The following is a 26397-nucleotide window of genomic DNA, read 5'->3' as shown; positions in this document are numbered from 1 at the left end:
AGTCTCTTTTTATCTGAACAGCATTCTAAAGGCTATTATAATCACCATTTTGCAATTCGAAAAAAGGAGACAACAAAGATTGCTTCAATACCTGTTAAGTGTCCACTCATTGTTTTATCATGGCTATTGAACAGCTGTCTGTACTTCAGTCTTGATGACTGAGGTACAGCCCACTCTGCCACAGGAGGCACACTAGAATTAGAAAAAGGATAAGGAGGAGAGAAACACAATTTTAAATTTAATCACATGAAGCTAATAGGTACAATAGGATGAAGTGCTGCACAGAGATCAAGTTTTATGCCTGAAATGGTTCTTTCCACAAATATTCCCTTCTTTTCTTGAAACCACAACAGCTTTTACTTCTTGTTTGAAAACATCTACTATAATTCAGTGTCTTAGAAGACATTTTTTAGTAAAGTTGAATGACAGAGTTTTGCTTTTTTCTTTACTAGCAGAGAATTAAGTAACCTAAACAGTTTAGAGCTAAAAGCTTTACCTAAACGTAAAATAGGAAATGCCTTACACCACAGTCAGCAGAAGTGCTATCTCACTTTACCCCGTCTTTAACTGGTTGTCTTAGCCAAACAATTCATAAGCTGATTAAGGAAAACAAATGTAAAATATGCTGAAAACATAGAAAAAAGCATGAAAAGGCTGCACCTGAAAGCAATCAGTTTCTTGTAATGGAACTCAACTGACAAATTTAATATTCTCAGTTCTAATTCATCCACATAATAGGTTGAGTGCTGTTATTTGTAGTCATAATTTCCCATGCTTGAAGGCTGACAAGTCGTCATAGTGAAAAACAATGCGCACAGTTTTTCTGTCTTTAGGCACATTCAAACTTTGTCCTTTTTTGTTAAGGTTGGGGGGAAAAAAAAAGAAAAAAGCAGCCAGACTAAATAAGCATTTATAACAGCACACCAAATTACAGTATAAAAAAATTAACCAAAACCACCCAGTCTCTCTTCCCTGGTCCACTGAGCAGACAGCATGGTAACATCTTTCAAAGTTGAGCTGAGAAGGATTATGTGAATACTCTAGTAATTGATCTCATATGCTGTTCTCACATGACAAGACCCAGAGCAGCTAATATCTCTATCTCCCTTTTCAAATTCTTGTGCTTTAGTAATACTCTTTCATGAGAGCAAAGCAAAAACAAGCTACAAACAAAAAAAAGCTATTTAAGTTTTATCCATGTGAATTCCTTTCTCACTAGTTTTGCCACATTAAGTCTACTTTTGTCTTACATATAGATGTTCTTTGATCTGTGAAGCAAGCTTACTGTACATTAAGTAATGAAAATCTACCTCACGGATACTGAAATGGTAGTTCAGGAAGAAAAAATTCTGGAGGACAAAACAGTTGACTCATGTAAACCAAAAGTTCACTACTGGAGAGCCAGCAGACAGTGTGATAAAAACATCCTAAGTGGAATTTTGAATTTTACTCTTCTCAAAATTCAAAATAATTCTCAGCTAGAAAAAACAAACACAAAAAAAACCCCAAAACAATCACTTCAACTTTACATTTCAACTTAACAGACTTAGCTCTTCTTCCTCTCTTTCATAAACTCTAGAAATCAATTTCCTTTGCTGTCTGTTTTCTTCAAAATAAAACTTCAAGACACAAAACAGTTCCTCACTCAGCATTAGCAGCGGTCTTTGAAGGAACACCTCCTTCAGTGCTGGCAGACGTTTCAGAGTTACTGAAGTCACTGTGATTGAACTAAGGGAGCTCCAACCCCAGCCCAAATAGATTCAGAGGACCATGCAATTTCACCTCAGGAAAAGAAGTCATCTCACTCTGAGTTTCAGTCCTCTGTTGGTAATAAAAGTGGCCAGCAAGATTTAGATATAGTTAACCCCGAAAATATTACAACCCTCTTACAGAATATCTAGAAGCCAGTTCAGCTGAAGTTTCTGAACTTTATTCATTATAAATACTAAGCGTTGTTTTAGACAAAGCAGATAATTTCTTGCACTTCTGGAAATTGCATCAGAGCATCACTACTATGTTCCTGACAGCAATAGATTTCAAAGAGAAAAAAAAATTGTTTGAAAGATTTTTAATCCTGTTTGTCAATAATCAGTAGTATCACTTATCTAATATCAGAGCACAAGAAAAACTTGCAGAAGAAAAATGAAAATAAAAATAGATAATTAAATAATGTCTCAACCCATTTTCTTCTTGCAAAAAATTCTGTACTATAGACCTGTGATAAAGTTTTGATTTATAAAAACTTTGGGAAATTACTATTTTGTCTCCTCTACAGAAGTTTTATTTTGTTAGACACATTTCTTCAGACGATAGCAAAATACATTTTGCCTAACCAGACATTTTTCTAGGCCTTGAAATAATCTAAAAGGCTTTTAGGCGATTTTTCATGCAGAACTTGAAGAATAGATAAGAAACAGTTAAGTTATGTGGAGTGCATTTATAATATGAAAACTACTAAATATTTTGTTTTTAAAAAATAGTCCTAGAACTGCCGACTTTAAAGAATATTACTTGCTATGTTTTCACACTAACAGGAGGGTGCCTGTGCAGTATTACACAATACAGATTATGTTTACAGAAGTAAATACTGTTCTAAAAAGTTAAGTTTTCAAGACTTTGAAAATAGTGTCAACACATACTGTAATAGATAATTATTATATTTCAATGATTCACTACTCATGGAGCATTCCTTGTAAAACCATAGCATCCTATGAAATCCTGAAGTAGTATTTCAGTAGGAATTGATTTCTGCAAGTAAATATTATTTCAGAAAACAACTCTGTGAAAGAGAAGTAGTTTTTCTAACTTTGGAGAACCAGATACACATATACACTCATGCATACCAACTTACCTAGCCACATCAAATGATTGTGCCTTTTGCAGTTTTGCGTTTAGCTGTGATCCTGGACCAGATCTACTAAAGGAAGAACTCTTTGGCAATGTGGCTGTAAACAAGAGAACACATGTATTTATTAGTATTAGCATTTTAAACTGTAGAATTTCAATGATGTTCATTTAGTTACTAACATCGGTTACAAGCATTATGGTTCTTTTGATGGTATCCCTTTCAAAAACATTAACATAAGTTAACAATGTCTAACAAAACAGGTGAAAACATACAGGCACTCTCATGTCTTTTTACTTTCACAGTTTTATGCAAACACTGTTGATGCCAAATTATATTATGACTAATGTTAGAAATCACATGTATTCCAGTATGTTAAAGTAATCCCAACAAATAGCAGCACTTCAATAGTTAGATATGAGAAGACCAATTTCTATGCAATAGTTTATTGGCCAGCTAGATTTATCAGACTGCTGTTATAAAAGGGTTAATATTTTGCTCAATATGACTGACCGTTACAGTGTGGTATGTCCATGTTACTTCTTTTAACTTTTATACAATTTTGCTAACCAATTGCATTGGGCTAAATCAAAGTACAGTCCTTACGCAAAGTCATTCTTTAAATTAAGTTAGAACAGCTAATTCCATGTCTACTGTTCTCTGGATCCAAAGAAAATGGCAAAATAATTTTATAATAGCGAGAGAGTAAACAGAGTCTCAGTATGTAGCATACCAGGATGAGCAAAAGCAGGCAGAGGCTGTATAACAGCAGGAGCTCCATTAGCCAGGGGAGGTACTGCTGCTGCAGGAACAGAAGATACTAATGGTGGAGACATTCCTACTACTGGAATAGATGCCATTGGCACTGGGGCAACAGTTGTAAGAGACGGCATGCTGGCAATGCCCCCAATACCTATGAGCAAGAAAAGGAGATATTTTTTCTAATTTAGAGACTCCTAATATGATACAACAATTTAACTGCAGCCTGCGACTCAGCAGTAAATGCAGAATTAAAGAGCAAATTGAAATGGAAACTTCCACACACCCCTTGAAAGAACTCTTACAGTCCGCTGCACCATTAGCATGGCAGGGGAACACGAAACAATGCAGAGGGAACAACATACCACTTTATAATGTATGTGTATAAGACCGCACTGCATGCAACACTGACCAAAAAAGTCTATCAGCATTTGCTGAAGAAAAGAATTGTTTGCCTTGAACTAAATGAAGAGCAGCACTGTCGACTTCCAGTGAGTAATGAACCCAAAGCCTACATTTAGCCACAGCTGAAAAGAACAAGCTTCAGGATAACTGCCTGCAGTCTATTGTCAAGATGAAACAGTGCAAAGCTAATAGGGTAAAGCACAGTAATGAGGTATTTTAGGTGTAAGCACAGTAGCATGGATAACAGGGAGGTTAAGGAGGTCCAGTCAGGCCAATAGGAAGAATGTGTGCAAACAGCTGAGATCAAGTTTATAGTGAATAAGAAAAAAAGAAAAATCACAGATTTTGGTGGTTTTCTTGGGGGTTTGATTTTATTATGCCTTTTCTCACTTAAACCAGTATTTGTTCTGTTCAAGTTCACCGATTTCTTACAGTCAGAAATAAAACTGTGTGTAAAACTTGCGGAAGCAACAACTGATCAGACAACATGGCTGCACACAGTTTATCAAATGCACTAGTCCTTTTTCTTAAGGACAGCAGCAATTCTCAGGCACCAATCAACTTGAGTCACAGCAACAACTAAAACAGAAAGGTAAAGAACCTCTCACTACAGAATACGGCAGAACATCAAGGTGTCAAGCATGAGGTTCAGTTTCATTTAGTTATTTTCCTCTCACTATCCCATTTTCCCTACTCTTTCCCTTGAAATGATAGTGACCTTGGCAGTATTAACCACAAGAACTGAATCAGTAGCTGTTCTAGCTAACCCCAGTGCAGCACTGTTCATAAAATAAAAGCAGAGGGGTGCATTACTACCGTGATATGTAAAAAGTCAAGAAAAACAGCTAATCTTGCCAAAGCTGGAGATCCCTTAATGAAAACTAGAGATAAATAACAATAGTTTAAATAAAATTCCATCACTTTGGAATGCACTAGCCCTGCTACCTGATCCATCTTTTTCCCCCGCAAAAACTTTTGTTTGGAACATACAGGGAGCAGTAAGATGTGAGGCAAACAAGACCTCATTGAGATTTTTTCTTTTGAGTCCCCATACATTTAGAAATACTTTTTCTTTAAAGTTTGTTTTAGAAATTGCACAACAACAATCAAATTCAACTTAGGTTGCTACAATACAGGCTAACAAGAAGGAAAACAAAGAGCTTACCGAATCCTGGTGCACCAGGCAGAGCGATAGGTGGCTGCTTCATGACAGGAGGCAGTGCAGATGGGAGTTGATAACCTTGTAGTTTTAATTTGATAAGTTTCATAGCTATTGAAAATTCCAACTGATCCATCCTCCCATCATTGTTCATGTCAGCTAGAGCCCTACAAAATACACAAATTTCATAGTTAGATTCTTAAATTACGAATTTCAGGAACTGATCTAGGAGCGTGCGCACAGAGGCATGTATAGTCAAGATTAATTAATTTCCACACAAAATAATTGTGCCAGGCTAAAAATAGTCACGAAACAAGACATTGTTTAAACTAAGAGCTTCTTGATTTCCTTCTTGGAGTAATCAATAAATATTTTTGAAGTCACTTTTTGACTCTTAGAGCAATTACAGTGAAGCATCTAGAGAAGAAGGATTAATGTAGCTCTACAAAAACTTTGCAAAATCACACAAGTGAAGCTACATGGTACTACAAACAGCACCACAGGGAATCAAATGACTTAGTCTGTAAATCTGTACTTTAGCTACACTTAAAATAAAACTTCTTTAAATCTGTGCACTTCACTAAGCACTATTAGATCTGCAAGTGTACAAATGTGTTTTCAGTTAAACAATAGTACTCAAGATGAAACATCAAGCCTAGACCTTGAATAGGCTTTCATGTAAAGTAGTCTGACTTAAACAGTCGTCTTTTTGTTTCTTCATTTGAGGGTTAAGAAAACCATGCTCAGCAGGACACAGGGTTGGGAGGTTGGGGGAAAGAGAAGCAGGAAGAAGAACGTTCCTGCAATTGCAAACCAAAAAAACAGAATAAATGCATATTAATAAGTAATTAGTTGTAAACTTAGTTTTAAACATCATGCTTATTTCTTAGCATTCATTTGAAGAACTAACTACACATTTCGGTATTGGAATAATATATATTTTTAATTTCATGCATATATTTACATGTCATGGACACGACAACACAAAATATTCAGGCAGTCTAGTTGAACTAGAGCTTTATTTCTTATCAAATACCTGTCAAGGAAAGCTTTCATGCAAGTAAGTGAAAAGTTATCAAAAAAGTACTGTAATAAATTGACAGTTATTTATAATCGATACTTAAATAAGTAAACAGCCAGGTAAATACAGTGGCAAAGCATTCACAAAATGAAAACTCTCCCACTTCAACCAAACAAACCCTAGGAAAACTCAACAAAGAGGCAGATCCCAGCAGGAGTTGCCACAGGTCAACCATACAACTTGAGAGATTCCCCTGGTTTAGATCACCAGTCACATTTCCTCAAAAATGGAGACAATGTAATCCTTCCCAATACCTATAAGACAGCATTTTCAGCAGTGTAGCTGTCTTAATCCACTAATTTTGATGTCACAAAGCTAAATGACACTACTGAAAATCTGGCAGCAGTATTTAAAGAAAGAGAAAGTCTGGTGAGGGAATTGTAGACTCTGAGGCTTACAATCAAAAACAATGCATTGTACCACTTCTTGAAAGATGCTGAATTACTACATATACTTCACTAAAGAATAAGTTTTGGCTGTTAGAACTTCTAACTGTCATTTCCTAAAGCTTTGTTAATTAAACTTTTCACGGAAAGTTTAATTTACACATAAAAATCTGCCTGTTCAAGTGACTTTAAACTCTCCTCTAACCCCACCACCAGCAAGTCTTCGGAAGCTTAAACTTAGTCAACACTAATTCTGGGACCCATACAGCATAACGTGATTTGGATTCAAGATTCAGTCATGATCACTCAGTATGTGGTTCATTTGAGAAATAATCAATTAAAAAGACCCTACTGTAGCAGTCAGACTTCATATACAGTAGTCCAACCAGCAGAAGGAATAGGGAAGGACAGCATGGGAAACCTGGACCAAGAGAAGTACAAATTTGAAATGGTCATCTCCTCTTTCTTGCAGAACACCACTGCTGTAGAGTCTCAGCTTCTGATCACTCTTCTAGAAGAGCAAGCAACACACTGGTACCTCCTGATGTATTGGCAGGCTAAGTTAAAGTGGAAGACACATGCTTTTGTCTTTACACAACTTGCAGAGACAAGTGGGAGAACTCTAGTGAAGGCAGAGGAGCCTCTCTCCTATAAGTGATAAGCAACAGCAAGGGTAGAGTGCAATAGCTGTTAATGAAAAACCTGTATTTCAAAATGAGAGTTAGTTCTAGAAAACAGTTAAAAACACAAAGAAGGCTTCTCACATTTCATTACTGAGGTTATCCATGTTCTGTTAATTCTGAGGTGCAATGGCTTTCTCTGGACATAGAAATACTAAGAGTTTATTAGCTTCCATCATATCTTTCTGTCCAGAGGAGCATACATACCACAAGCCACTACATGCAAACCTGCAAACAGACTGCGTGTATGCAGTATGCAGTGCTTTTCTTCCTATACAATGAAACAGGTAGAAACCTCAAAAAGACACGTTTGCATCTCTCTAAAATTTTCTTTACTTAAGAAATGTTTATATCAATTTAAAATTCCTATAAAAAGCTCAAATTCATTTTGAAGGAATTCATAGTTTAATTATGGCAATTAGGAATATCTTCTCTGCCAGTGTTTCCACAATAGCATGGAAGTGTCCCACAACACACTGTAGAATTTTTGCTACCCAAAATCACTCAGACTTACAAGGAATAGTATTACTCAGTACATTTTCATTTTATTCATACATGTTTTACTTTTTACAATCAAAACAGTTCATGTAACATCCACTAGTCACCACCTATCAACAGTGATGTTAGATTTCTGAAAGTCTCACTTGGGAGAAATACATGCTGCAAGTCTTATAAACCCAAACCATTCAAGAGGCAAAAGATACTTGGAGTGTTAGAATGTCAGAAACTTAATGGCTAAATGTATTTTCTGAAGTGTTCCCTTTTGTGGGTTTTGCACTAGAAAGTAAACCAACATATAGTGAATGAATACCAAGGGTAAGAAAATTTCATTAGAAAACTACAGAGTATTAAGAACAATGGAAACCAGGAGCAGATAATCCGCTTCATTTAACTGATGCTTACGAGCAGGCACTATACCTTCCTGAAGACAACTAAACAAAATTCAAAAATATTCAACAGGGAAACGTGGGGTTTTTAATGAAAGTTAAATTCAACCCTTGCTTAGCCATTCCTCTGTCAGATGCCCAGTGGAAATGGGCAGCAAAAACCAGACTTATAGAGCTGGAAGCTGAGGATGTGCACAGTAACGAAGCTAGGGAAATTGAGCTGGATAAACGTACTCTAGCAGATTTTTGATATCCCTGTTCCTTGCAGGGGGGTTGGACTAGATGACCTTTGAAGGTCCCTTCCAGCCCTAACCATTCTATGATTTCTATGACTCATTCCTCAGCATATGGAGAAGTCCGTCAGCTACATAGTGACCAACTGGCACCAATGGCTCAAATAAATAGTCACAAAGATCCTTACACCTTCACATTTAAGCAAAGTAATTCAACTAGTTGCATTTATAATAGTCTTATTTGTTCAACCGAAGTGGTTCTACACCTGCAAATACTTTGATTTATGAAATTTAAGCCTTTCCATTACTAAAGCACAGGCAGAGTCTCTCAACTTGTTGTAAGCATGGCCATGAAAATGCAGTAAGAGTAAATATCACACTGTAGGTGACCTTGATTCTCCAGGCACTATTTACAGAGTGTACTGCTAGAACATAGTAGGCTTTTGCATTCTACAGGAGAAAATATTAATTGTCCATTAATAAGAAACTTTGATGTGCACCAGTTTCATCGCTTTAATTGAACTCCTATTCACATAATCATCAGTAGCTTTTAATTTAATGTCTGACCTGTGCAACTCATTTACTGTATGTCAATTGCTTTGTTCTTTAGATTAACAGCATAAATTTCAGTGAGAAAAATTATGTACACACTATGGAATTTATACACATTTTTACAGCATGCTAACAAAAATAAGCTTTTATCTGATAAAATCTTTACGGGAAAAATAGGACAAATTTCCATTTCTAATTACTGAACCTCATGCTGTTAGATTACAGTGCTACTTTTGAATAAGCATCACCTTAAATGCAGTGAGTGGCTGACAATAAACACTACCTAATTTCACTGTTCTGCTTCTAATGAAATTTGGAAGAAGGTAGCGTACTTAAATTTGCTTCATTTAAGGTCTGGCCGGAACCAGAGCAGAGCAGTAAACAGATTAAACATTGACTAAATATTTATCACATTTTATAGAACAGGCCTGTGTTTATAACAGCAGTTTTCTAATGAGAACGGCCGCAGTGGGCTTCATCGCAATGCTAGGTTTCAAGTGCTGACAAAATTCTTCCCCTGCATATCTTTTCATCCTCCTTTTTCTCCTCTCTTCTGCACAAAGAACGCAAAGATAACTTGATTATGTCTGTATTTATGAGGCGCAGAAATAGAGTATGCAGTTTCTTCCATCAAATGTGCTTATCATTAGACTACAAAAACATCTATCTCCACGAAAATGGCACAGAGTGCTAAAACAAGGAAATCTCCTTGCAGTTCAAAAAATCTGGATTTATTTAGCTTTACCTTCCTATATTAGATTATACAATCCCCTACTGCATTATAGAACTCAGCCATAACAGGAGAAGCTAAGTCTTTAGCATCAGGCACTTAATCAATGCATGTATAGTAAGACTTACAGAACCGCCATCCGTAAAGACTTACACTCCCTCACTTGGACACAAATTTAAAAAGGTTGTGAGGAAAGCATATGCCAGAAATAGGTAAGTCAACCAATGACTTTAGTCTGTCCTGAAAAAAATAAGTAACTCTAAATGCATGAAAAACAGATGGCATTGATTATTTTAGTTCTCATTTAATCCCAGAGAGACAGGCTACACTGAAGATGCTTTTTGAGGCCACCATTCATAAGGGCTTTAGAAGAAAGCCAGATTATTGCCTACTTAAAAACAGTTATCTTCTGAGCAATTGCAGTCTCAATTCAAAGCCTACTTAGAGGCTTCTTAATAGATCACCAACTTGGCAGACTCCAAAGCTTGTAAAGGGTAGAGTAGTAAAGAAGCTGTCATGACAGACCATAATAATTCCACTAGTTTGCTCCACCGAGGTCCCAGAGACTTTTTTTCTTAAATGGATGAGAAGAAGGGACACTGGAGTTCTCAATGCAAAGAAAAAAACCCATGGAGCTACTATTTTTAAGGAACACGAATTCTGAGGAAGCTTTGATTAATAGCAGAAATTAAAATAAGATACTACTTAGAGTCTCATCTTAGAAAACAATTACACCAACTGCAGAATATTCTCAAAGCAGCTCTTCAAGCAGAAGACATTTAACTGGTACTTCAGCTAGCTGGCTAGCATTTCTAGAAGTTCCAGTGAAAATTATTTTTTCATGACACAAAACCAGAAACTCAATTTTCATTAAAACTAAAATATAAGACAGTGAAAATCCTTACACTGCTCACTTATGCAAACAAAATTCTCTCACTTAGGAGACAATACATTTGGAAACTCAGAGATAGTGGGTTTGCTTTTTCTGTAGAGAGCTCTAAAAGTGGTATGGTCAATCATCATTAGGCCAATCTCCCCTGAAGTTCCTTTCCCAGTTGTGTTTTTCTATACAAGAACTTCCATAGACAACAAAACAGATGAAACTTTATTAGCATAAGCTTGTTTACATACAGCTATAGATAATCCATTATGAATCAAATGCTAGGCTCCTATCTTGCAGACACATTAATATGATCAACTGTATTCAAAATAAGTAGACTCATTAAGAATAGGAAAACACCTCCTAAACACAACATACATATACTTCCATATTTCTAGGATCAGAAAATTAATTTGAAGAGTTTTACAAGTTGCTCTAACTCAGAATAACAACTTTCCTTCCTTAAAGACTGTTGCACCTCTCCTTCTCTCCCTCTAATAATTAAATCCTATCTACAAAAAAAAAAAATTCCATCTATTCAAAAAATAAAGAATACTGATAGAAAAGAAGCTTTATGCAGCTCTCTCTCAGAGATCCTGGGCTGCTTAGTCCAGAACTCCCCCCTCTACTAAAGTACTCACAGATCTGTATCGATGTTAACAGAAATTTAGATAGACGACATTAAAGTATTGCTATTAATCCACAAAGCAAGTGAGACACTTTGAGATGCTACCCCTAGGAGCTAAGACAAACAACGAGTCACATTTTTCAATGCAGTCTTGAGCATATTGTGACGCCCTTTGCAGGCTGCAAAGGACTTCTTGCCACTAAACACTCGAACCTCTATTGTTTCTGTGGGACAGCAGTAATCTGTGGTAGGTTACAAACAAACATTCACTGATAGATCAAAAGAGTTAAATCATTCCATTTGTGGGAAAAGAAGGGACTTTTCCTTTCTATATTTTATTCTTTTTTTTTTTTCTTCTTCTTTTTAAGGGGTCTTACTACCTCTTCTGTGACTATTTTCCTACTTGGTTATTCTAATTCGAACTGGGAATGTATATAAGTGATCTAGACTTTTATTTAAATATTTACTACTCCTAATTCAGAGATGACTGAAAAAAGAAGAGAGACAGCGAGACAGGGATGTCTACATGCTTTTCTTATGATTTATAAAGGCGGCATGAATAAGTTTTAGTTCGGCTTTACTTAAAAAAATGTGCAAGTTCAGGTCTTGTCTCTATGACAACTACAGAACTAGTGGAATGATTCTCTTCCTCTCCAGAGGCTGAAAAACTGAATAATTCAGAGAGGAAGAGATTTTTAGTCAGACTATTTACAATTGTTTAGTTTTGTTAACACCTATTTAAAGCTAATGCCTACGGAGTATTTTTGGAGAAAGGATGTCTTGTTTAAGACAAAACTTCTTTCCTCATTTAATTAAGAGACAAAAGAAGTTCCAAAGGGACATCTGAACTTTCAATGAGTCTACAGCAAGTAAGATAACTAGACCAGATTGGATATTTGTACGATGAAGATAATTTGAAAAGAAAATAAGCTAGCTATTTAAAAGCCATGTAAATCTAGTCCCTCTTTTAGGCATGCATATTTCCAAATCAATTATTTTTCTTTTTCTCTTCTTTCTGCAGTCAGAGCAAGATTCTGCCTTTAGAAGTCTTTACCACAATAAAAAGGTTTTATAACTGCAATAAACTACTCTCTCTTTCAAATAGTTAACAACAGAGGAAAAGTTAACAGATTTGTCGAAAGTTATCCATCCCTCTGCCACTTTTTTCCATTCTAGAATGAAAAATAGTATTATTTCCCTCTGCCTAGCACCAAAAAAAGTTTTAGTTAGTAAAATAGTTCATGTAAACTATGAATAATCTATACAAGTTTGCATGTCCAAGTCTGGCAGAGTCATAATTTGGAGGAGAAACAATTGCAATCTTGCATGAAGAAACTGGCAGATTATAGAAATGTTTGTGATGTGTAATGTACAGCAATGGACATTTTCATCTAAGGACTATTCACCAAGGAATAGTAAAAATTTCAAGCTTTCAAGCAGTATCTCCAACTACAATGGAAATAGTCTATGCTAGTCTCAATTTTTTTAACAAGTTTTGAAAGTCTTGCATAGGTTTTCCCACTAGAAGATTTTTAATACTAATTACTGAGCTTAGTGATTATATTAGTACAGTTTTAATAAAGTTGAAAGTATCTAGTGATTTGAAATGAGGGTTGCAAATCAGCAACTTCAAAAATGCTATTTGTGGAAGGATGTCTACTTCCAATAACTGAACTAGTAATTTAAAAACTCAGCTAAAACTACTACAAAGCATATTTGCCTTGTAGACTTTTGGAAAGCACTCTGAACCAAAAAATTTAAAATGACTGGGTCATTTTAAAACCCAGACTGTGAAATATAGTTACTGCCCAAGTCTGTACCAGAAAAACTTGACTCTGTGACATAACTGCAATTCTCCCATCCCCTCCCATACACTCACCATATCTGTGCTAATACCGGTTGAGGTAACCCAGATTGAAAAAAAAAGTTTCTCGCTTGATCACCTGTAAAATAAATAGGACATCATTGCAGAGAATGCTAAAAATACCTGCAAGAGGAAACCAAGAGTCAAAAATATCTAACACAGAATCAACAGTAAAACCATAAATACTTAATGCTACGCATACATAACAGAGTATGAGATTTAAACTTCGTCACTTGCAAATCTACCAGATATTTCCGGTAAGCCCATACTGTGTAAGTCTGCAAGTCAGCACCACATGAAGTCTGGATATAAACTGGATATAAACATTTAGGGCAATGGGAAACTCATGGTTCACAGTCCTTAATCTGTGTTAACTGCTCTCTTTGCAGGAATCATTTGCCTTATGAGAACAAGAAAGTTTTTTCTTCCAGGAAAGTATGTATCAATGTAAACTCCATCTTACATTTTTTGGAAGTACAATGCCAGTCAGCTAGCACAAACTAAGTAAAGCGGTCTTTACCCTGATGAGAACCTGATAAGCCACCATTAAATAAAGCAATGGTATATTTCAAAGTAATTTTCCAACTACCAATTAAAAGTAAGGCCAGCAAAACAATTACAAAAGGATGAGGCACTTGGAAATGTTGTGGCCTGTAAAGGAAAGTTGAAACAGACTAGAAATAGTACTAAATATCAAAGGAGGTCAATAAAAACAGTAGTATTTTGTATCATATCTCTCCTGTAACAGGAGCAGAAACAATCAAATTCTATACTTGGAGGCATGTATGGCTGTGATGAGACTCGGTTAAGTATCCAATTCTGATTTCACACTCTGGAAATCCTCTTGGTGGGTCAGACAGCAAGAAAGGTAAAACACTTCTATACCTCTCATTTCAATTCAGCATCAGAGTTTAGACAGCACTAAAAAAAATTAAAGAAAAGAAAACAAGCTAACAAAAAAGTAGGCATCGTATTGCCTTTAAAACCAAAACAAATTAGTGGTGTTCAATGAAAATTTAGTCCAATCAGTGCAATTCCTTTACTTGCAGCTTTGCTTCCCACAACTTAAATCAATTTTGCCATTTAAATTTTTTAAAGAGGTCATCCACAATGATTTCACTAGTTTAAACAATCAGTTTCTGAAACAGATTTCAGTTAAATTGGCACATTTTTATTTGAACAGACTTCTTAATCAACTAGTATGTTAGCATGGTGCATTGACCCCAGGCAGAAACTTAAGCACCCAGTCACTCACTCACTCCCCTCCCTGTAGCAGGATGGAGAAGAGAAGAGCAAAAGTGAGAAAACTCAGGAAACTTGTTGGCTGTGATAAAGACAGTTTAATAAGTGAAAGAGTAGGAAAAAAACAACCAGGTGATGCAAAGGTAATCACTCACTATCTCCCTCCAGCTCAGTCTCTGAGCAATGGCTACTTTGGAAGATGACAGCCCCCATCCCAGTTTTTGTTGAGCATGGTGGTATGGGATAACCCTTTAGCCAGTTTGGGTCAGCTGTCCTTGCTGTGTCCCCTTCCCAACTTCCTGCCTACTCACAGCCTACTCACTGCAGGGTGCAGAGTGAGTAATGGTGAAAGTCTTGAGGTTTTGCAAGCACTGTTCAGCCACAGCAAAAACGTCCAAAACACAGCACCGTACAGGCTGCTATGAAGAAAGTTAACTCCATCTCAGCCAGACTCAGTACAGTGAATTAATTCACTGAGCACATTAAAAGCACTATAAATATTACCAGGCACCAGGGTGATTATACATCCTGAAGTTTAACTCTACAGTTACCAGTATCAGCTGTCCCGACACAATAGAGCTGCTTTATAGATCCACAGTTATAAGTAATTTTAATCCTACTTACAGAAAAATCAAGTGGCATAAACCAGATATATAGCTGGTAAATATCAGAAAACATCGAAAAAGATGAGGTTGATGTGGCAAGGTATATGAAAAATGGGATATAAAATGAGTAAGATCTTTTTAATTTTTTTAATTCTTATGCCCAAATGTCTCGCAGGCAACTCTGTACATATTTAGGCTCATTAGTTAAGATTTAATTAAATGAAATTAGAAGAGAAAACTACTTCATTACCAGTAATAAAACCAGATGTTGGTTTCAGACTATGGAACTGCTGATCATGTTTAGCTCTCTCCTCCACAGTAATAGCCCAGATATCCAGGTTGCCTAGTTCAAAAGAAATGGAGAAATAAAATTAAGAAACATTATCTAAAAATTACATTGTTTTTATTTCTGAGTGTAATTGTATCATATCATACTGGACCTCTGAAAACAACATACACACAGAAGCTGTTCATCCAAAGTCTACAGTTGAAAGCTCCATGAATCCTTAAATAGCCAGTTAGGACTTTGGAACTTACCAGAACTGTTATAAAATTAAGATGACTGCTGAGCACTGACTCACTTATCTGGCTTATACAAAAATTTAAGTTACAACCAGGCTACTCAAAGTGCAATCAAACTTACAAATGGGTTATTAAAAGATATCATCAGCATACCAGAGGCTACAATGCAGAAAGTTCGTAACACTAGATATTTAGGGGGTGGGAGGTCATTTCCCTCAAAGAGTACATACAGATAAAATGGAAGTTCTTTTAATTAGAAAGGTGCCTCAAATAATCAGTTGTGTACTATGTGGTTTTGTAGTATTGTAAGAGAAGAACTCTCCTTACTTGTCTAGGAGAAATGTAATTCAACCAGATAGTAAACATTTTTCATGGGCGACAATAGCGCACAGGAAAGCATTCTGAGAATGAGAAATCTGAGTAAGAATATGTTACATGGATCAGATTCTTCACACCACAGAAACTGAAGGGGAAAATTTAATTTATGTTGAGATTTACTACCCTTCTACAGTGCCATGCTTCCACAATGCTTTCTTCAGTTCTACCTCCATTTTTGCAGCAGTTCCTCTCCTCTTTCAGACATTCCACTTTCATCCTCCAGATTATGTATACTCAGAGCAAACACATTTCAACTTCCACTTGAGACCTCCAATGAACTCTAACACTTTGTTTCAGGTTTGTCTCAACAACTTCTGACTAGTAGAAGTCATGATTTCAACACCTGTAGAAGTAAATTGCGCTGGTGCACCTTCCTGTAACTCCTACTGAAAAGGAATGTAATGGTATGAAGGTATCTAAGTTAATGGAATCACTGTTTTATTAAAATAATATTAAAAGATAAAATGTAGAATTGCAGAAAAATAAAGGAGAGCTAGCATGCGCTCTGTCTCAGCACTAAATTATCAGATACTAAATTTCAGGTAATAAGGTCCACAAACATTTACAGCAAGTATTCCAAACTGCTTGCAGACTGAGACAGAATCAGACTCAGCAGTTATGAAGAACATGAGAACTTCCTGCCTCCTCAATTTCTTCTAGTTAAAGTGTACTTTCATGTGGCAAAACGTACTTTGGAGAGAAAAGTAAATGGACAAGAGGAAGAAAAACATTCCTTTAAATGGCAGATTTCATTAACGAAATAAAAGCTACCTTCTTGGTAAAAAATTATCATCCCAGTTTCAGGTAACCTATATATTTCTAGAAGCAGACAGGCTAATAATATCTAATTCAAAGAACGGGCATTTTAAGATTAGCTCAAAAATCCCAGAATTTTAGTGATTAAGCTCACAGAGGCACTGTAAACAGATTTCATAGCTGTGCTCCCTGTAGGGATGAAATAGGACTCTTCCTTGGACATGAACATCCCAAAACACAATAGTTCACATAAGCAGTTATCTCCCCCATCTTCTCATGAACTCCTGACAGGAGGAAAGGAATGGCATTGATTAAGACTTTATGACCAATATGCAGACTAGGCCAACTAGTCTACGCCAACTAGGAGCAGATGAACATCTCCCTGTAGTGGAAACGTGACTATTCCAGCCTAAGATCCTAAGGCAGGATGTGGTAGCTTACACAAAGTGGGAGAATTTCTTGAATATCATGTGAGGAGAAAAGAAAAAAAAAGGCAAACAACAAACCAACATGACATTTGCAACAATTCACTGGCTTGCTCTCTCAATTTAAGCTATGCATGACTCCAGTACCAAAAAAACCCCACCAAACCAAAAGACAAGAAATCCCAAAAATACGACAACAAAAAACCCCCAAACTCTTCCTACTTTCTGCAAAGGCAATAAAACCCAGAACTAAAAGCTCTTATGGCATGAGATAACTAAAAATGTATTCCATTAACTACTTTAAACCAAAATTTGTTGATTTCTTCTCTGGAGTCTCTGCAACTAGAACAAGTGATTGTCAATATTTACTCTTCCAGATGGAGATTTGGTTGGTAGTGAAACAGTAGATCTCCTTTGTGGGATATGAACATCAGAAGTGCCAATATTAAACCAAGCAAGCCTGGTAGCCTCTTCAGTCAGAAAAGTATGAATGGCATCTCTGGCATTGCCTCGTTTCCATCTTTTGCTATTTGAGGAAACAATAAGACCTATGGAAGGGCATGAAGTAGGACCATACCCAATACCAAGACATCATTAATGGCTCCAGATCCTGGATGCCAATACAGAGGTTGTGGGGATTTTCAATATATTTGGATACAAAGGAGGCAGTTAACAAACCACAAAATTGACTCACATAAGCAAGCTATTCTTCAACATAGCAGCAAGCCCTCTATCTCTTTTCTTTTACATGGCTTAGCAATCACCTCATCTTCAGAACTGAAGCAGTGGGCTCTCATATTTGAAATAGGCATTTTCTTCTCCTGGACAAATCAACAGATGGTCGAGCATACCACATTCTTCCCAACAATTATAAAAATCCTAACAGGCCTATTTTTTTTTAATTAGTCATCCTTAAAATCAGCAGTGTTCTGTAATATCGGTGAGCCACCTCAATTTAAATAGTGGGTGCTGTGCTCTTTCCATATCCATTTCCCAAGCTGACTTAAAAGATTCTTTAAAAAGAAAGGAAGGAAGTGAAATAAAAACAAAAACATCATTATTGGTATACACGAGCAGAGGGATACCAAATATTGCACATCTAAAGTGAGGGCTCTCCTAAAATGGAAACTGCATAAATCTTCTCCTCTTCGTCTTGTTTGGTGACTACAAGTCAACAGAAAATGTTGCATTCTTGAAAGGATGAATAATATTCCCACAAAAATTTTGTTTGTTTGGTTGGTTGGTTGGTTTTTTTATACCATTTGTTTCCTCTTACAACAATATGAGACTTTTGCTGTCATTCTTCTAAGAGGAGGTATGATGCTACTTCGTAGACTTGGTTCAAGTATGAATATCGTAACAAACTTCCCTCACCCCACATTACAAATTAAAGATACTCCAGAAACTACATTAGCCACATGTTTATTTCCATTTCCTCATTGTAGAGCAGTCAGATGAGAAAAAATGCTTGAGAAGAAATAGTGAATTCCTTCCTTCCTAATGTACTAGAGTTACCAGGATCCTGGACAACATATGCAAGATCAAATGGCAATATATAAAGTTGAAAAAAGCAAGCTGCTATCCATCTGTAATGCAATAAGAACTCTCTGAAGACGGCAGAGGAGAATGCTTTGAAGACAAGATTTCTATCCAGAATGTATGTACATGCTAAAATATGGGTGTATGCAAAGCACAGCACTAACTCCAAACAAAAGGAAATAGTTCAGTCTGAACAAGCAGATTTCATTCACGGCTTCTCTTAGATTGTGAAAATTAGGGTGAAATAAAGTTATCCACAACTTTTTATACGACCTGAAAGAGTATCCTACGTGAAACTGTCCACCGAGTTTATCTGATCAAAGTTTTTAGCAGCCAGTTTCACTCCGAAACTGAGAAAGTCTGGCACCAAACAAGATTTAATTCCAAAGGGCTGGACTTAAAGATAACTGAGGCAATGAATGGCAGCTTCCAATTATATTTTTGTTCTAGCTACCACATGCAAAAAGATGCTTCTGTTGTGCTTCACGGACTTTTTCAGACTAGCAGAGATTGCACCCAATGAATTGTGTTTAATGAGAACTGGGTTTCTCTGACAACATACTCTGAAGCGCATGTGTTCATCCTGAAGTCTCCCACTGAAACACTGACACTAGTTACAAATTTGGTTCCATATACACACACACAACTTTTTTGTGTGTATGCATGTTTATGTGGACATATGTGTACACATACATATACACACAACAAGCATCATATCTGCGCCTCCAGAAAAAAGTCCTTAACAGATGCAACACTTAAGTGGAACCAAACTGGTTACTAGTTCTCAGCACTGAAATTTATCTTTGTAATCTTTCTTCAGATTGGTTGCAAAAATGGGCTCAAAAACGTATTTCATGTGAATAGCAAAATGTAATGTTTCTATTGCACTACCAGGGCCCTTCCTGGATCTTTCAAAAAGACTGAAGTTCAAGATGCTATACCTTCCCCTGTTATAAATGGAGAGCTAAAAAAATACAGCACTTTTGTTCTAATCTAAACATGGGTTATGGGACAATAAGGAAAAGAAATTTGAAGTGATGGCATCCAAAGGAATCTGCTGTACTTTTCAGCAATGAAAAAGTCAAGGAATCCTCAAAGAAAAAGCATATCCACTTCTCAGCCGCAACTAGTGCTTATAAAGTGAGAATTTATAGTATTTAAACAGTATTTTAGAATTTCCTTTGAAAAAAAAAAAGTATGAAGGGAAGCTTAAGACAGGCAAATAAAACTGAGTAACTGAAGAATAAGGCTATGCCCTATTGCCAGTGGCTGAGTGGCCTGGATCTGCCCTACAGTTAGAAACTGTAGGACTGTATGGATCAATGGATCGATGCACAAAATGGGATACAGTACAGCTTTTCTGCTTGACTGTTCTGAGATGTATCTGTAAAATTTCCTGTGTTCTCTAATGAGTCTGCAAAAACATCACAAATCAGATAAACTATCATCTCAGAAAGATACACTATCCATAAACACAATCCATGTAGAACATATTCAGACAGCAACACATTTATGCAGAACTTTTGCATATAAGAAGAGTTCTAAATACACTATAAACAACTTACCCCCAAAAGGTGTTGGAAACTGAGCCATGGTTCTGTCACTTTTAGCTTGTTAATAGATGCCTGAAAAAGAAAAAAACACCACACAACACAACAGATAATCAAACAGTTACAATATCTTCCATTTTCAATATATTTTCTGTAGAACCATACAATCAATTAGTACAGCAAAAACAAAGGCAATGAAGAAGTAGGATCATATAAATACTATCTGCAAGATACTTACAAAAGAACTAAATGTCTCAGTTTTTGCAGTATCCTAAGCATCCATGAGTGTGTTTTCATACTAGCAAACAGCTACATTTCAGTTCTGTTTCAAGAATATCCTCAAAAACAATCTCCATTTATAAATAATCAGTGATGTAGTAAAGAATAGTTAAGTCAGCCACAACAGACAAGATCTCAGTGACACTGCTCAAGGCTGCATTACTTTACTGGGTGTTAGAGCTCTGCTCCTACTTTAGAGCAAAATTGGCTCTATTTCCAACTGTTGAAAACACAACACATTGTCAGTGATCTGTTTTTTATTCCTGACAGAAAAATTCATGAAACGTGCTGTCTTGCTTGGAGTTCCTTTGTTTTAAACAAAGTACATCCAATAAATGAAACTAGATTTCAAGACTGCTTTACTCTGAACTAGCCCACAAATTTAATAAACACATCCAAACTTTGAAAAAAGTGCTAAAGGTGACATTGCAAGCAAAAATACGTTAGTTGACAGGAGATGCTCTTAAGTCGGCACTGCTTGCTTTTCAAATAAAAGCCATCTACACAGTCTAGAAACTTAATCTTTAAAGAAAAAAGGAAAAACATTTTTCTTACTCCACACAAAGACTGACATGAACTGCCTGAGCCAAGAGGACAATAGCTAGCAACGGAGCCACGAAACAATGAAAAAGCAGCCTCTTGTCCTACTAGATTCCACTTATGTTTTCCAGGCAACAGGAGAAAAGCAAAAGGAAACAGAATCAGAAGGAGAATAATTTAGACTGCTTGAACAGCAGCAGAAATTTATCAATATCACTAAGAAAAGGCATTAACTTGCATCAACAATTTCCTTTTGTCTGAGTTTCTTGTTTGCTCTCCTCCCCATCCCCCTTTCACACTTCCCACATACTCTTCTGGCTTCCAACTTGGGAATTGACTACATATACTCTCCACAGATGTCACTGCAGAAAAAAACACAGCACTTTTGTAAGCCAGTCTTCCCATCAGTCGTAATTTAGAGAACTATGAAACAAATACTGAATTTTTTTCTCCTAATTTGGCAGAGCAACCAAGCATGGTACATGACTCAGAAACCTTCTTCCAAATGCCAGGTAACACAGCCGATACTAATTTCATGAACAGCCAGCATCATGTCAAAAGTTTAAAATCACACACATACTGATACAGTGTTTTCAGAATAAGATTAGTAGAATGGCTCTTTCAAGAGTGCTTCTTAAGTGCTAGAACATCAGCACTTTTATCTTTGCTTATGTTTTCTTATTGTACTCTGTTGAAGGCAATACCTCTATCAGGATTCTTGTTTTTAAAACTTCAAGCAAACCCTGGGGATGGGGTGAAAGAGTTCTCTGAACTTCCACGCACGTACTATTGAATCTTACAGCACAGGCAGTTTTTACACTCAAGCGTTAAAAAGTTATGAGGAGAGAGATCAGCAAAGCACAGATTCTCTTCCTACTTCGATTTCCTAGTGTAAGCAGAAGGATAGGAAAAGCAGTTGGGGCAGCAACAGGACAAGAGACTTGCAAAGGAGAACTAGAGGGTGGCCTGAGGAGGAGTGATGGTGGTATTAGTTTTGTTGGCTTGGTTTGGGGTTTTTTTGCAAGCTAAGAAAACTTAAGTATTGTAGATACCGGGACAGAAGAGTATGTAAAAGGACTGAAAAGGTTTAGCCACGTAAGGGAAGATACTCCTCCACAGCTTACCAGCACTCCAGAGGCATTGGTAGTTTATTCCTCCTTTACCTTGAACACATCAGAAAGAGGGTAGGGAGTGGGAAGTCTCAAGACTAGCCCCGTGCTGGATGCCAAAGAAAGCATAAAACCACTCTAAAGAGCTTGTGGAGAGAAAGCAAAAAAAAAAAAAAAGGGGGGAAAAAAAAAGGAGGGCACTGGGGGGAAGAGTTAGTAGTAAGATTAAATAGTGATGGGTAAAATGGAGAAAAGGAAAAGAAAGCTATGTTTAAACTTGAGAGACTGAAAACCAAAATAATATAGACTGCTGACAGACATACAATAGGAAGCAAACAGAGGGAGAGAAAGATCAACTTAGTCCAGTAAGAGAGTAATTTAAGTTTGCTGTTTATTGCCAGTGTAACACTCAACTTCCATAACCAGAGGTTTCATTTTACATGCCCGAGGTGACACCATGGGCCCGAACTATCAAGAATTTCACAGCATTCCAATATCAACTTCATAGTTTTTTATTTAAGTATCAAAGAGCTGGAGAACCTGCCCTGTGAGGAAAGATTAGGTCTTTTCTCCCAGGAGAAAAGAAGCCTCAGAGGGGACCTCATCACTGTAGTCTGGTACTTAAAGGGCAGCTTCGAAGAGGACAGAGGCCTTCTCTTCACAAGGAGCCACACAGAGAAGACAAGGGGCAATGGGTACACGTTGTATCGTGAGAGGTTTCATCTCGATATAAGAAAGAAATTTTTTTGCAGCAGCAATGATCAATCACTGGAACAACCTCCCCAACGACGTGGTAGAGTCCCCATCACTGGAGGTTTTCAATATGCAGTTGGACAGAGTGCTGGATAATCTCATCTAGGCTCCCTCTCCCACGAAAGGTTTGACCAGGCGGTCTTTCAAGGTCCATTCTGACTCAGGCTGTTCTATGATTCTGTTTTTGGGTTGAAGATAAGGCACTGTTTATCTGAAAAGCATCTGGCATAGTCATTATATTATACATTTATCATATATTTGTAAATTATTGTAATGGAAATACAAGCACTAACATTTCAATTTGCAACATGGTTTTAAAATAGTTAACAGGTTCTTCTAGATCTGCATTCCTTGTACCCTAATCTCCACCAGTTCCAGAACAGCATTAACTCCTCTGCCTTCCTTGTTCCTGCCGACACTCCCAACAAGAAAAAACACAGTGGGACAAAACAAAAATTATGTAGGAACCAATCGACCAGAAAGTTGACAGAAAAACAGAATGGGTAAACTGAGCTCTGTGCCATTCTCTTCAGGAAAGCAGTAATTTCTCTCTAGCTACTGATAAATTGTATTTGTAGGAACTTAAATATCTCAGCAATTTTTTGAACTCTAACAAATTCGATTGACATTGACCTACGAGTTCAGAAACTATTCAAGAAGGAAGAAGGAGAGACAGTAAGGGGAACCACAACTGCACTGTCAGTCAATTGTATGCACCGTTTCCTTAGAAAGCTAGACCAAAACTCTTACGATAAGCAAAATCATGGTAATAATGAACTGTTAAGTAACAGTCCATCAAATAGTTTATTTTCTACAAGAATCAGAAGATGCAACATATTTTATACTGGTTCAGAAAGAACAATAAAGAACATTGAGCTACTCACCTTCACTCGTCCACAAAAAAGCTTAAGCCATCACCACACTGAGACTTGACAGATCCAGCGTTAAATGCTTCCTTCTAACGTATATCACTTAATTTATAAACAAGAAAGATACACGTCTAATCTACACACAATACAAGCCACTAAACACCACAATCATTCACAAGATCTGTACTTCCCTACTCTCCAGAAAAGGTATACACAACACCAGCTTCCAAAAGTGCACAGCGTGGTACTCAGAACAACCACACTGCACGTCCTCTCCCCACAAAGGTCTGTGCAGGTCCAGAACGCGTTTGTGCTCTCCGGTCAGTGAATGCAGCGTAACGTACAGATGATGCTCCGGCAGATCAATAATTTGCAAATGCACACAAGACCCATTATACACATCTGCTCTATGTAATTATTTTCTGCTCAGGATTGTTGTACTATGTTGTTACGAGCAGGCAGAAAGGATGCTGGTTTTCAGCATTGTTCCAGTTTCACTCAACGTCTACTACGTTCAGTGGTTTTAACTCTCTGCCATTTGGGAGGTGGAAACCCCACAAAGTCTGGGAGTGAACATTTCCAGCAAGGAAAGTGGGGAAAAGAGTAGAGTGTTATCTCTCAAAAATAACAGGGTCAATAAGACCAGATAAGTTTTTCAGTCTGAGGACCAACACTATTTCTCAGAGCTAAGGAGATGGACAATACTTGGAGATAGGTTCTCAGCCCTGACTGTCTTCCACTGTGGCAATCCTACTGGAATAAATACGATCCTCCCATCCATGATCTCTCATGGACTTCAGAGCACAATGAGGCTTTTCCCCAAGCCTGAGCATGGGGGATGATGAAATGTCACACTGGCACAAGGACATAACACGTAGAACAAACATCAAGACCAAGGCATTCAGACAGACACAGCTTTTACATTCTGTACAATTAGAACTTTCACAGTCTACACAATTATTTTTACCTACACAAAGTGTGTTAAGATACACATTTAAAAAGCATAGATTGGTTTGAGAAAAATTTGGTTACACCCAGCTCTGAGCAAGGGAGACAAGGAAACACCCAGCCATCTCAGCTGTTAGTGCTCTCTCTTCCATCTTATACTATTCTACATAAGCCCAGAAATATTTTATTTCCCATTCCTCACTCCAAATCATTTACTCTCCTCTCATAAAGTAATATTCTATATATAAGTAGTACTTTTTTTAGCATATACAAGAGGCACTCTCTTAACATTCTGCTTCTCCTTAAACTTAAAGGAGAGCTTTCTAGACTAAAACTTATTCATTAAAGGTAAAATTTAAGCATACAGAGACACTAACTCCATGTGTACATAAGCCCAGATCATATTTAAATTTAAGTACTGATGTCTTACCTAAGTTTTTACATTGAAAAAAAATGAGGTTGAAAACAACTCCACTAACAAAACTTTGCATAAAAGTCAGACATGTATGAAAACTCCTTCCATTGCATATTATACATAGATTTTAAAAATGTAGCTCAAAACTGTATTACAGTTTCTATTTAAAGTTGTTTGTGCTCTTCTAAGAAGATGTTTACATAGAAAACTGCAATAAAGCCATAGGAGGCATAAAATAAGAGCAATTTAGCTATTTCAGTGCCAAGTGTCTTTATATGGACAAGTTTCACAGGAAAAAGATCATATTATTGTTTTCCTTAAAACACAGCACAGCATTTCTATTCCTAAACAATCATTCATGAGATAATCTGGGCAGACAATTCAAGAAGTAATTTCTGAGGCAACTTATCAGTCACCTTCCCCCTCCTACAGAAAAAAAAAAAAAAAAGAAAAGAAATAAAACCAACCAGATAAAAAAAACCCACATCCTTCTCAAGCATTCCAAATTATGACAAAATACGCCTAAGCAGGATGTCATGTGAGAGTATCACAGACTAACAGCATGTTTTGTTGTTTTCCCATGTTATACGGGAAAGTCTTTGGACTAGCATTAATAAAAGGACTCATAGTTTCAGCAAAGTAGTTTTAGATAGCTTGGAAAACCAGAATAGTTTGAGACATTCATGCAAGTTTGATTCTTGCTCTTTGGAGATCAGATCACTAATACAGTTACCAGTGTCAGTCAAACTTTTCAGAGTTTCTGGTCTTTACAGGAATGACTTCTAACTGTAAACACCCTCACAAATGTTAACTTCTACTTTTTCTTGTATATTTTGCCAACCACTCAAATGAGATTAACAAAGCCAGTCACTATTGCAAATGCTTTTCAATTCCTGCGGCAGTGAGCAAACTGCTGAGAAGGTCACTTCTGTATTCATGGCATCTATCTTCTGCCATGGGGAAAAGATAGCCTGACCGCAAAGGAAGAAAAATCACTATAAACCCACCAAGCAGGCAATAGGTGTAGTAGCAAGGCACTCTTCTCTTTTCTCCACTCTAAGTCAGAAGACAGCTCAAGAGTCTAACAAAAAAGTACTCCTTACTTTCTAAAAACAGGAAAGATGGAGACATTTATCAACCTAACGCTGACATTTTTCAAACTGTGGTGGAAGCCCCAGACTAACAACACAAACGGTGTTTTTGTGTACAACAAATCTGCGAGGACATTGTTTATTTTCTTGCCATGGCACTGTCACTTTGTCTCATTCAGTCATGTAAGCTTTAAGTGTTTTTATGGGAAAGCCCTCCACAAGTACTTCCATAGGAACTGCCAGGTTTTTGTCTGTTTTTGCTGAAGTACTACATAAGAGACACACTG

The 26397-nt window shown here is 36.8% G+C and overlaps 1 protein-coding gene across 5 annotated transcripts in view; it reads right to left on the bottom strand.

Moving 5' to 3' along the window:
- ITSN1 (intersectin 1) overlaps positions 1 to 20149 on the bottom strand; it is a 107367-nt gene extending 87218 nt beyond the window's left edge. For all 5 annotated transcript variants that reach the window (XM_086631878.1, XM_086631895.1, XM_086631869.1 and 2 more), the window contains exons 1-7: positions 20122 to 20149; positions 15187 to 15279; positions 13105 to 13168; positions 5175 to 5335; positions 3579 to 3758; positions 2852 to 2945; positions 92 to 192 (exon numbers count right to left, since the gene is read on the bottom strand). In XM_086631878.1, the coding sequence (XP_086488004.1) occupies positions 92 to 192; positions 2852 to 2945; positions 3579 to 3758; positions 5175 to 5335; positions 13105 to 13168; positions 15187 to 15279; positions 20122 to 20149 (721 nt within the window). The remainder of the gene's footprint in view (positions 1 to 91; positions 193 to 2851; positions 2946 to 3578; positions 3759 to 5174; positions 5336 to 13104; positions 13169 to 15186; positions 15280 to 20121) is intronic.
- Positions 20150 to 26397: the final 6248 nt, after the last annotated feature.

Source organism: Tauraco erythrolophus, chromosome 1 (genome assembly GCF_009769465.1).
Source record: "Tauraco erythrolophus isolate bTauEry1 chromosome 1, bTauEry1.pri, whole genome shotgun sequence".
In the NCBI taxonomy this organism is placed as follows: Eukaryota; Metazoa; Chordata; class Aves; order Musophagiformes; family Musophagidae; genus Tauraco; species Tauraco erythrolophus.
Note: the sequence above shows the minus strand (reverse complement) of the source record. Positions and strands in the feature narration are given on the sequence as shown.